Source organism: Syngnathus typhle, linkage group LG1 (genome assembly GCF_033458585.1).
Source record: "Syngnathus typhle isolate RoL2023-S1 ecotype Sweden linkage group LG1, RoL_Styp_1.0, whole genome shotgun sequence".
Taxonomy (NCBI): domain Eukaryota; kingdom Metazoa; phylum Chordata; class Actinopteri; order Syngnathiformes; family Syngnathidae; genus Syngnathus; species Syngnathus typhle.
In genome coordinates, this window is record NC_083738.1 from 26,031,724 (window position 1) to 26,044,071 (window position 12,348).

A 12,348-nucleotide genomic window follows, 5' to 3' on the forward strand; every position below is an offset into this window, starting at 1 on the left:
TCAATTAGGCTGTGTACTCTATTCGGAACCAGGTATGAAATTAGCAGAAATGTACTCATTCACTCCCATTGACGACTGTAGACGTCAAAGATCAATTTTAACCCGACTGGCAGTGAATGAGATTAGGAACTCAATTTACAAAACAAAACAAAAATTCCCTTGAGCGTCTCGTCTTATCTCACATGCCGCCACAGCTGGCTGGCGAGAAAATAGTCGTGCGCGTGCGTAGCCGCCGCTCGTGCCCGTCATTGGAAATCCGAAATGACTGCTTAATCTATGCGGCGCATTGGGATGCAAAGCGCCTATTTGACGTGGCAGCCGTGCAGTTTGACACAAGCTTAGCGGCAACAATACGGAGATTTATTTCCTCGAGCCGGAGGTCCGTCCCGCCGTCTCCCGAGGAGAGGTGCGTTCGGAGAGCGGCGGGCACGTGCGCGATAAACGTGTAAGGCCTTCATTGAGATGCATGATCCTTACAGGCTAATAAAGCTTCGGCGAGACAGCGGTGGCTTTCTCGGGAGGCGATCTGCCGTCTTCCCCCCTGGTTTGCCTCCGCACGACTTAATTGAGTTTGTCTATAAGAAAACAGATGAGAGGTCGGCGGCGGCGGCATTTCCTATCTGCGCCGGCGCGCATCCTTCGCCGGGCAGACAATCAAGTATCCTCTGGAGAATGGCTGCTGCGGCCCAATTAGCACAGTAGACTGAAAAGTAGTTTCTACCATTTGTCTTTCCAAAGTTGGCTGAAAGAATAGGAAAAAAAAATGTCTATCTGAGGTCCTTGGTGCAACAATAAGGTCTGCTATTCCAAGCTTGTGATGACTGGTGGAGACGCGCAGAATATTTTCGGCCCTTTATGTAAACAAAGTCCCCTTTGGCCTTTTGTTTGTCTCTGTCATGCTTGCATATATTCAAACACATTTGACACGCTGAATAAATGAGATGTCTCGGATCTGTTAGTTTCTTGCCGCCTCAGTAAACAGTCAAGCGAACGTGAACAAAAGGTCAGGGAAAAGTCAGGACAGCTCTGCCTGCATAAAATTCCACCATATCCATTCTTGTTTTTTTTTGGGGAGATTCTTCGTGAAAATCCAAGTAAAGAACCAGCGATGGCAGCAAAGGAAACGCTGAGCTTGTTTACTTACCTTCGGCGCTTTCTGGTCTCTCGGTCAACCTATCTTTTTCCACGCTCACACTTTAATGCGTGCCTACATTTGCCCGCAGGCTGCTCTGTGCTGGATTTGAAGCGGCGATGCAGGCCACATAATTTGCTGACAGTTTTTTTTTTCCCCCCTCCTTTTTCAGATGATTACACCTTGGGCCTGCTCCTGTGTGGACAAAACAAATGTGTCTCCAAAATGAGACCCCCAAAAAGGACTGACAGGATGGCTTGGGCATCTTCATGAGCTCAGTAAAATGGCCTCAATGGTAGCTCACGAAATGAACGAGGTGAGATTGCTGCCGTTAGTTATCATTTCCGCCGTTCAAGTATTGTGCACTTATTGCCGTCGAGGAAGACTAGCAACTGCCACTGAAGAAGATTTATGAGCCTATTGGAGACTAACCACTAATGGAAGCCACGGAAGGAGATTTGGGGCAGGAGAGAAAGAGAATTTGTAAGTATTGGGAAGATAAGAGCCAAACTGTTTTATCGTCAACACATTATGGTTCACTTGAGCAGTTCAGTTGCCCCCGTGGCAGCAAAGAGCAAGATGTGGATGTACGCCAGACTGGAAAATCCTCAAATGGCTATTTCACATTTTCCCCAAATCTTGATTGGCACTTCTCGCCAGGCGAGGAGGAGGATTAAAAAACGGTTGACAGATTCAGTGCACGCAAAGTTCAACGCTTCGGCAAATTTGCCTCTTTCTTTTTCTTTTTCCGGAAAAGCTATGATAAGAAGTTTGATAGGGATCTGATGATGCGTAAAAGCTTCTCTGATCACAATTGGTATTGAAAGTGGCGGGTTAAATGAGCTGTTAAATGAGGTAGGCGTCGTAATCGCGCAGAAGGCTGTCCGGCTTTAACAAAATAGCAACGCTAGCAATACTAAGCTAGCGTTAACAGGGCTCGAAGCTTATTTTTTGCCCAAGTTGCCCTCGGGCAAGTTGGAGAAAATTTTACTTGCCCGAAACAAAATTTTACTTGCCCGAATTTTTTTGGAGTGGATTTTTACTTGCCCGACACATTTTTGCAATAAAAAAGACAACACTATAAGTTTTGCCTTCATATGCCTTCGTATCCGCCAACCGGAAACAAGCTCTGCTGGTGCGCAGGCGCAGAAGAGCCAGGGACGAGTGAGGGAGCATGCATTTAATTACGAAGCGCTTTGCCGTTATCAATGTATTGCAGACTTACACGAGAAACTAACCGCTCCCTAGAAAATAAAATGTCGGACCAGAAGCGGCAGAAGTTGCGAGAAATTATGCACAAAATCGTGTTTTTACAGCTTGAAAACATGGTATTATGGCAGGGCAAGTTCGGGCAAGTGAGGAAAAATTTCTACTTGCCCCTCTGCCATCGCTACTTGCCCCGGGCAATCGGGCAATCGTTAGTTTCGAGCCCTGGTTAACAAGCTAACGGTAGCTTCATATTCCCAAGTCCCCAAGATTTTATGTTTGGTTTGTGTGTGTTAAAGTAGCAGTTTATGGGTATTGAAACTTCTATGCTCATTTCCATTAGCATGGTAAGGAGTTTTGCATTTTATGTTAGCATTAAGCTAGCTGCTTTTCGTTACACAAAGTGATGGATTTGGTTGGAATTTTTTTCACTTAAATATACAATGTTTTGTTGTTTTTGTGTGTCACTTTTACAGTACAGTCCAATATCGGCTGAGTTAAAATATACTGGTTTTTTCCATGTATAATGCGCAAAATTTAACTAATTTATTGTCCTAAAATCTGGGGTGTGCATTATACATGGGTACAAATTTATTTATTTATTTTAGCCGGATATGATACGGAGGCCGCCATTACAGATGCGCTTTCTTCTCTGCTGTTCACTTCAAACACGCTCCATACGAACACAATGCTCTCGTATCAGACGCTTGCTCGATCACCTGCTCGTTTGCTGTCACAATGTACCCGACACAAATCCGAACCATTTCTCCGCTATCGAGTTTGCTAGCGCATGCGCAGTGATACTGACCGGCAGAATAACATCCGGTCGTTCCCAAAGATGATCTTTTTTCTGAAATAATTCTACGTTTACGGACTTAAGTAGGAGTCAAAATTTGGGTGCGTGTTATACATGAGTACAGGCTTTTTTCCAGCATCAACATGCCATTTTTAGGGTGCGTATTATACATGGGGGCGCATTATACATGGAAAAAAACGGTAATATTTAATGCAATAAAATGTTTTACCTAAGCTAAGAGAGAACTTGACAACAGGGGAGTTTGATGACATCACAGCAGCGTTAACGTCTTTATAAATATCTCTGCAAGAATTGATAACCACAGCAGCAACAATAGTATTCAGGTTGGCGCTGGATAACATCATAGCAGGTGGTGACATCACATGCCTGTGAGTGATGTCACCACACGCTTGTCCTTTACTGTGCCCAAAATAGCTCACCTCCTTCCTTATGGACCCCCTCCCATCTTGTTCTTTCTGCACCCGAATCCCTTTTGCCTTCATCCCCTGCTTGTCTCCCCCCCCCCCCCCCCCCTCCATTGCTTTCCAGTCTTTTAACAAGGGGCGGGGGGGGGGGGTCAATGCGGCCACTTCCCGAGCTCTTTGCTAGATTAATTTGCGATGGCTCTGGCCTGTGCCCGCTTCACTGTATGCAGTGAAAGTCACTTGGGGATTAACGGCAGGCAGGAAGCTCCCACCCAATTGCTGCCTCGGCAAAAACCCAACGCACCCCCCCCCCCTTTTCCTTTGCCACCCAAACCCAGCCTCCATCTCCTTTGCTTTCTCCCAACCACTCTCTCTCTTTTCTTTTCTCTATCCCATCAACTCCCTCTCTAGTTAATTATTGTAATGGGCTGGCCGTCCTTGTGGGGGGGGGGGGGTCCAAAGGAGCTGCAACACCGGTCATGTATAGTATGCTCTCAACGCTCTGGACAGATGCATTGAATATAATCGGGCAGGCGGTTGCTCGGCGTCGCCATGTTGGACAACAAGTCATGAGTTTTGCGGTCCCTAAATATTGCGACATCCCGTCAGCTCAGCTTTACCTTCAGCAAAATGTTCAATCAAATCGGTTCATTTTGTCACAGGGACTAGCTTAATGCTAACGTATAGAGTGAAATGCCATTGATGGGCTAAGGGTAATTAGCATAGATGTCGCTTTTAAATCAAGATTTCCGGGCAAACGCAACAAACTAAAATAGTAAACAAACGTCGGCCATTTTGTTCCTCAGTCAAGACAATCTCAGCGTTCATGCTTTTGAATGTCTCTCAACCAAGTTAACCATAAAATAGTGCGACTACATGAATGGTAATGTGGGAGAGCTCTTTGGAAATCCCCCCCTAATCTTATTCCATCCGACGGGCATGCTGAGGGGCAAACAACAGCACTTGAGCCCGAGGTCGGCCGCAATGTGACGTTCATAACGAGGATTGCTGGGACCGGCGAGGAAAGTTGACAGCTGCTTGTTAGAGCGTAAGAGGCGCTCTGAAGTGTGAATCAAGGGAGACGAAATGAAGAGGCTGACATCTGTTGTGGTTCCAATGTCGCACTATGGAAGCAGAATTGCAAACAAAATATAGCAACAGTTTTGAAGGTGAAAATCACAATTACGTCATCGATACTAAATTCAGTATATCATACTCACCAGAGATGGTGATTATTAAATGGAATAATATGTAAGGATCAATAAAAGCTTCTTTTGCAATCAGAGGATGAAAAATTACTGCTGTAAATCGAATCGGTTCTTGATATCATTTAGGTCAGCCAGCACGAGTGATCCTGAAGATGCTGGGCAGATTAGTTTGACATGGCAACACACAAAAGCTAAAATCTGATTGGACGGAAAATATAATAGTCACATATTGGAAGCAGTGCAACCAACACAAACGTTGTTAAATGAATACTGTGGGAAAAAAATGACTATTTTTATATAACAAATATTAATATGAGTTAATTAATAATATACCCAGGGAGTGTCTATTTTTATGTTAAATGAATACTGTGGGAAATAAATGACTATATTTTCCTATAACAAATATGAATAGGAGTTGATTATTAATAATATACCCAGGGAGTGTCTATTTTTTTTTCTACTTGGGTTCAGTTAGCCTTCTCGCGCTCCGAATGGTTGCATAAATGTGCGCAACACAAAAGGCGAAATGTGTCCTCTCGATCCCGCGGGCCGTTTTGTGGTTGTTTGTGTGAAAGTGGAAGAAGCCAAACCTGCTGGCGTGAGACAAAGACACACGCACACACATATTGTACGTCAAGGCCATTAGATGGCATAGGTCGTCTCTTTCCTCCTAACCATCCTTTTTTTCCTCTACTATCGCTCCGCCAACACTCCCTCGACCCATTTTCTCACCATTTTCCCAAACTCTTCTCACCTTTTTCACTCACGGCCTGTTTCACAGTGTATCAAAGCCTCATATCTGATACCCTGAGCTCCCAGTGTAATAGAACCACCCTCCAAAAAAATGGTCTTAGGAGACTTCAACTGACTGATTCATCTGACACTTTTCACAGGATGGGAATTCCTGATGGGGGATTGGGCTCCTCTCTGCAACGTCTGTTTTTGAAATGGAGGACAAATAAAGACTTTAGCACGGAGCGGCGAGCTGTCCACCTGAGAGTTCTCTCACCATCTGCTTGTGAGTCACAATGTGACATTCCCCCCCTCTGCTCCCCCCTCTGGAGATATCGTCCAATGAAATTTACCGATCTTGAGACCGGTAACATTATTCCACTTGTGCTTCAAGCAATGAGGTTTTAATCATAACATGTTTTTTCTTTGGCTCAGCGGGAACTCATCACCTCATCCGTCCTCCGTTCCCGCCTTCTCCAACCCCCTGCCGGACTCGGCGCGCAGCTCCCACAGTGCCTTGCTGTGTGGCCTTTTCAATAATGTAGAGCGGGAGATCGTCTGAGGGAGGAAACGCTTTCCTGGCGCTGTAGGAGCCCCCTCTGTGACATTTACTGAGACTCTCGGTGTGTGCGTACGTGCATGTGTGTGTCAGTGATAGGCCACTAATAATGCCCAGCACACTCACATGAGACCTTTAGCATCCCACAAAATGGGTTAAAAAAAAACATGACAGTCCCACCACGATTTTGCGGGGGGGGTTGCGCCGTCCGTTTATCTGGGATTTTGTTGTATCTCAAAGTGCTGAAGCTAGCCGAGCGCTACCGAATGTGAAGCCCAATGGAGGACACATCTCACCCCTCCCCTCATCCACTCATCATTAGCGCCCCATCAATTAGTTGCAACAGAAAATGGTGTGTGAAATATTTGGCTGTCGCCAAACATCAGCGCTGGTGAGAACCAATATGACTCGGTGTCATGGGACTGAACCAAGGTCACATCTCAAGCCCAGGCGCGCTGACACGCCGGAAGGCCGCGTTGGTGAATCATCTACCGCTCTATGTGGAGAGCTGTCACACTTTAACTAGTGGTGATTTGTTTTGAGATCATGAAGCGAGGAATTTGTAAGGTTCTTTTTGTCAAATATTCATTTTTTAAATTCAACAGTTTGGCTTATACTTTTCTGTATGTGCTATGAAACAATGTCCATTATCAAAATAGTTAGAACCTAAAGTTTGAAAAAAGGCGCAGAAGGCTGGTGAAACACTGCCCCCTTGTGGTTACTGTAGCTTATTGCAAGCCACTCAAGGTGAGTACAGAGCACATGAATACAGTCATACAGAATACAGTTCATCACATGGGATCCATTAACTGGATCGCACCGTTCCCCAAATAAGAGGCAAAGCGTGCTTGCTTCAAGTTATTTATTTATCACTTCTAGTTGGAGTTGAGTGTAAATCTGACACGTAAAACAAGAGTTAAACATCTATGTAGAGGCCATACTGTTCTAGTCAAATCCATTAGTTTAATGCTAGCATATAATCTGAGGCGCCGTCTTTATGTCAACAGCTAGGGTTCTTCTGTCTGTCGTAGCAGCAGTTCTCTGGCCAGATCCGGTCGGCCGATCTTAGCCAAGCATTGTGCTAACTGGGGGACTTTGGACTGAAGCTGGGAAGCGGGCAGCTCCCTCCTCCACATGGTCAAGATGCCCAAGGCCCGCGCAGGCAGACTGTCCCCGGCTCGAAGCTTCACCAACTGGCCGGCGCTGCGGCGAAGACGTAGCGAAATCGCCAAGGGGGTGAGCTCGTCTTCCGAAAGCTCTCCTGATAGCCAGTGGAGCAGCGAGTCTGGGAGGGAGTCTGTTAGCCAAAATATGTCAAAGTTAGGGTTCGGCCATGCGTCGACGGTGGAGAGTCGATTACCGTTTCGCTCGCAGAGGGTTATCTTGGGCGTGACGGGTCGTCTGATGGTTCTAACTCGCTACATGAAACAAAGACTGGTTCAACCGTAAGCGCAATCAAGTGCTCTTGAATTCATCTGAAGTTCGTGATACCTTCGGCAAAGTCAGAGGCAGCGTACAAACGGGCTTTCCGAGATGTTTGACTTGCGTCTGGACCGGCGTGTCCTCTGGTCGCTCCACCTGACCTCTGGTGACCTTGTAGAAGACGACAGCGCCCTTGTAGTGAGGGGAGCTGTAGTTACCAAAGGGGTCCACTTCGGTCAGATGCAGCAGCAGCTCGTTCTTGCGCTGGCAGTGGAAAGTGATCCGCTGGTCTAGAACGTCGTTCACCTGAGCTCCTGCTCCGACGTAGTATAACGTTTATTGTTATTCTTCACACAAGGACAGTATTGCTCCAACTGTAAGCGATTGTTGATCTGTCTTACCCGCACAGGAGACATTTCCACAAAGATGGAGGAGAAGCTGGTCCCCCTCCTCCATGGAGATCTCCGGCGAAGTCTCCATGGGACCACCGTTGGTCTTCGCCTGCAGTCGAGACAGTTCCCAACCGAGCTCCCGACTGGGCAGAGCGGCCACCAGGACGCTGCGGGGATCGTCCCGATGCCGCCAGAGGACAACAGTGACCTGGTGGCGGCGGGCTGACTCCACCAGATCTTCTGCCAGGGAGATGAGATGGCAAGGTTGCAGTGGAGAGAGAAGCCGAACAACGAGAAGTCTGAAGGAGGAGGGACAAAAAAAAATCGAACGACTATTTCACTTTCAGGTTTGGACTGTATAGAATTGATTTGATCCATCAGCACTATTTCTGGCCTAGCTTCAGTCTTCTTGATGTCCTGACCATATTGAAGCACCTGAGATGACAACCTACTTTTCTTTGGTGGCGCTTCACATTGTAATCTCTTTGACATGGAAGTTGAAACACATGCAGAAACTGAAGCTACAGTTTTACGAGCGAGACAACAAACCTGTCAAAGCTCTCCGTCAGTTCAAATGACACCAGACCGTTCTGATGGTTCCGTATCAGGACTTCTTCTGGAACGCTCCACTGCTGGTCCTTGGAGCCCAGTACACTCAGAGGTTCAGCAGGGTTCTCTTGAGAGGACTGTGTGCAGGAACCTAAAATCCTGACACAAATGCGATATTGTTGAAAGTGATCCATTCTGTTTGGAGCAGACTCAACTTTGTAGAACATTTTTAAAAACAACCTCAGCTGCATTCAAAAAGCTGTCTAACATGCTTTCTTATGGTAGAACCCAAGGGCAGCAAATACAATGAAAACAAGAGGGGCCCCACGGTTGAACCCTGTGGAACTCCGTAGAACAGTGTAGCATAGCTGGACTTAGAAGAATGAAACAAAAAGTCCGGTCTGCCAAAAGGTTCTAAACAACTCGACAAGGTTGCCGCTAATACCCACTTCTTGAGATGTAATTAAACTATGCTGGAGACATTTACCTCCTCCGTTGGTAAGAAGTCCAATCCCACACTGGGGGAACGGCGGCAAGTCGAGGAAGGCAGAGTTCCTTCTCCTCCACTTGTTCCCGTGTGTCCTTCCTCTTGTCAGGATTTGGTGGACAAGGAAGGGTGACCGTGAGAGGCCTTCGTAGGGTCTGAGAGGACGGATGTGCGAGGTAGAGTAATGGACTGGTGGACACCACCCGGCGGTAGGCTTCGCTTTTTGACTTGACGGCAGCCAGGAGAACTGCGTCGAGCGGCTGAATCTGAGGTTCGGGACGAGTTAAAGTGTCACTACTGTTTGATTTTCAAACAAGTCTCTCTTACCGTGTACTGGACCAGTACAGGGGCAGTGAAGGACCCTGGTAGGTAATTGAGGCAGACACGAGGGTCCACAGGAAGTTTGTATGACAAGCCTCGTCTCGGAACTGTAAAATGTTCTTGTTTGAGACAGGAAACCACAGCGAACAAGCCAAGGGAGTACACCTTAACCTCTGCAAAGGAACCCTGTGCATCAAGAAATAGAATTCAAATCACATTTTTGTAAAATATCTTACAATTTCTTTGGGCAACAATGAAGAAACGACACTTCCACCATGTTGGAAGGGAAATAAATTAGGTGCTTTACCCTCTTCCCACCGTACGTGGCCTCTGTCGTTGCAGGTACGAGGTAGCTGACCCGGCCCTCGCCATCCACCACTTTAACATTGATGGTTCTGTAGCTGCCACGGTAACGTGCACGGAAAGACAACGCCAAAGTCAGAGGGAAGTGGAGGTCGCTTTCGGCTCGGAGTCTGATGACCCGGCTCACCAGCTCCTCGGCACCGGTCACCATCGTGCAACTCAAGGCGTCGGCCACCTCGCAGCGCACGACTTTGGCCCCGCCCAAAGGTGCTCTGACGAAGCAGGCGCCTGGTATGTCCGATTGGCTGATCCATTCTTCGTTCGTCTTCTCCGAGACGGTGTCCAAGAGGTCTTCATCGTCCCTCTCTTGACCTTTGACCTTCAGTTCTGCTTCATCGTGACAAGTAATGTTAGCAGAAGCTAATGTTTGGTCACCGTTTGACAGCTGCTCTCGATCATCTCCGTCCTCAGGCTCATCTTCGTGCTCTGACCGAGCCTCGGTGGCCATCGGTTCATCGGCGGTTTTGAGGTGTTGAGTTGTGAGGTCCACAGATGTTTCTGCGTTCGGGTGGATTATTTCAGCCTCCATTTTGTTGCATATTGTGCTCAGTTGATCCTGAATTTGCTCTAAGTCTTCCAGAAGACTTAGTAAAACACCACCTAAGTCTGGAAAAGGAGACATTTGGTCATTTTAGATAGGTAGTAGAAGTTAAGGCCACATCTGAGGAGCTCATTTATGAACGTAAGGTTGATTTCATACGTGGTGTACAAACCGCCTCTCAAGAAGCATACCTGGCGGGTTCCTGTTGAGAATGCAGACACACTGCCGAAGAGCATCCCTCCATGCAGTCATTCTGTTTGCATGGAAAAGATTGAACCGCCTGAGCACTCCCAAAGCGGTTTGTCTCCTCTCGTTCTCCTCGTTGTCCTCTCGACTCTTTTTGTCGTCCATGAAGATCTGAAAGATGCAAGAAGAAATGGGTCCGAAACTTCCAGGAGCCGTTTTGAAGTCCAACCTGCAAGCAGCAAAAATGTTTTTTTTTTACAAACTTGTTGCATTCCCTTTCTTTGGGGAATGTGGCTCTTTAGGTTCTTGTGTACAGCCATAGTAGATATTTGAAAGGCTGCCAGTTGTAAAACATGTTGTCAAGGCGACCCCTGGAGGCGTGACGAGGACGCACAAAAGACATGCCACGGCCAGATTCACAAGCAGACTTCGCCGGCCAGTCTCTTTTCTTCTGCTCTTCTGTCACTTGTTTTACGTGCCTTCGTGCTATCAATGGTCTCAACACTCATTATTTTATTTAGATAGTCGGCTGGGAAAGGCTCCAGCGAGCCCGCGACGCGAGGATGGCGGCTTCAGATCATTTCTGGATGGATCGATTCCCAATTTGTGGGGGGGAACAGATATTTGTCGTATCAAAAACATAGGATGACTTTAGAATTTAATGCCGTTTATTAAAAATCAATGAAGCAAGTTTAATTATTTCTAAAACCACCAGGGGGAGCAAGGTTCCTCCGCTGCCGGTCAAGTAGGAGCCGCTCCCCCTCATTATCAAACTCATCCCCCCCTTCTCCCTCGCCACCATCATCGCTTTTCGAGGCAATTTCTCGCGAGCTCAAAAAGCCATCTTTTTTTTTGTTTGTTTAGGTGTCACCCCCCACCTCCTTCCAGCTGGCTGAAACGATGAAGTCCCTGAAATCTCCCTACTGACGTGCCACACAAATGGAGCTAAAATCATGGCCAGGCTGTAGTGCTTTTTAATTAGTTTTATTTGTACCTCATTTTTATTTGAATGATAACCACCTTGCATCCAAGACGACGGACACTGGCAAAGGAGGATCCGATATCCAATCATCAGCTCTTGTTCTGGACACCGCTCCTCCTTTTTTGTGAGTCAATTCCCGTGACGTAGTTGTTTGCATGTGTGTTGTTTTATTTAACGCTACGAGGTCTTCTCCTCCAGAGAGGCCACCATGAGGAGGGATGCTGTGATTGGGATCGTCTTCAGCCTGCTGTTGATTCTTCACTCCAGCAAAGGTGAAACTTCTAACCAAACTTTGTATCTGCCGTGTTTTGGATCGCATTTATTTTTTGACTCCATTTTCCACTTTCAGCGCACAAAGCAGTTGATGACTCCCTCCAGTCTTCCCTGGTCATGTTCTTGGGGGCCGGCCAGCACTCCGTCCTCAGCCTGTTGCTGCTATCCATGACCGTGGTCCTGTCGGTCATCATCTACCTGTGGGTCCTCAGGTACATTTGCGTCGGCTGCTGCCAGCCCATCGCCGTCGGGATCGACCCGGAAACTCTGGCCGAGATGTCGTCGGCCCTGGTTTGAGGGACTTTTTTAGTATATGCGTCTCAAAAGGTTTTTCTTCAGCCGTGAATTGAAAAGCCGATAAATTAAGGTCTCGCATGCGTATAAAGTGACTGATTGCAGTCTGGCGAACTTTCTTTTCACTTTGAGTAAATTAATTATGAAACGTGCTGCTGCTGGCATAAATCAATGTTTGTGCCCGACAGAAGCGCACAAGGCTGCTGTGGGATGTAAGTAGCACTTAGAAAATGTGCTTATTGTTTGGCCATGAGTAGTAACGCTTTGACCCTGACATTGCCTCGCTCGTTATTTGTCACTTTGTTGTCTGTAAATTCACCAATACATAACTTTACATAATAAAAGGCCAAACTACAATTATGAGTTGTTGCTAGGGTAATGTCAATGCGGTCGTTGCCCTCTGGATGTTTGCCATCTGACACACACACACACACACAATTTCGACCTGTTTCGCCGCTGCCGCCCACTGTGGCTGTTAAT

At 46.9% G+C, this 12,348-nt stretch overlaps 1 protein-coding gene and 1 long non-coding RNA gene across 11 annotated transcripts in view; one reads left to right on the forward strand and one right to left on the reverse strand.

Annotated features, from left to right (window-relative positions):
* Positions 1-12,225, forward strand: part of LOC133144419 (uncharacterized) — a 49,670-nt gene extending 37,445 nt beyond the window's left edge. For 3 of the 10 annotated variants that reach the window (XR_009710742.1, XR_009710746.1, XR_009710694.1), the window contains 7 exons: positions 1,305-1,615; positions 5,661-5,785; positions 5,935-7,294; positions 7,890-8,219; positions 9,572-11,425; positions 11,500-11,573; positions 11,651-12,225. This is a non-coding gene — a long non-coding RNA (uncharacterized LOC133144419). The remainder of the gene's footprint in view (positions 1-1,304; positions 1,616-5,660; positions 5,786-5,934; positions 7,295-7,889; positions 8,220-9,571; positions 11,426-11,499; positions 11,574-11,650) is intronic. The other 7 variants (XR_009710714.1, XR_009710704.1, XR_009710708.1 and 4 more) reach the window with 7 other exon arrangements.
* On the reverse strand, positions 7,066-10,484 carry dthd1 (death domain containing 1). Its single transcript, XM_061297644.1, has 8 exons — positions 10,325-10,484; positions 9,537-10,198; positions 9,236-9,415; positions 8,909-9,174; positions 8,422-8,580; positions 7,882-8,171; positions 7,550-7,794; positions 7,066-7,476 (listed from the first exon to the last, which is right to left on the reverse strand). Exons 1-8 carry the CDS (start codon positions 10,482-10,484, stop codon positions 7,066-7,068), a joined length of 2,373 nt encoding a protein of 790 aa, XP_061153628.1.
* Positions 12,226-12,348: the final 123 nt, after the last annotated feature.

What these genes read in the sequence shown, in the direction of transcription:
- dthd1 (XM_061297644.1), bottom strand. Translation starts at nt 10,484, where the DNA reads ATGGACGACAAAAAGAGTCGAGAGGACAACGAGGAGAACGAGAGGAGA. An exon ending in CCACGTACGGTGGGAAGAGG is followed by an intron (nt 9,416 to 9,536) that starts GTAAAGCACCTA and finishes CTTGATGCACAG; the next exon opens with GGTTCCTTTGCAGAGGTTAA. An exon ending in ACTTCTTACCAACGGAGGAG is followed by an intron (nt 8,581 to 8,908) that starts GTAAATGTCTCC and finishes CATTTGTGTCAG; the next exon opens with GATTTTAGGTTCCTGCACAC.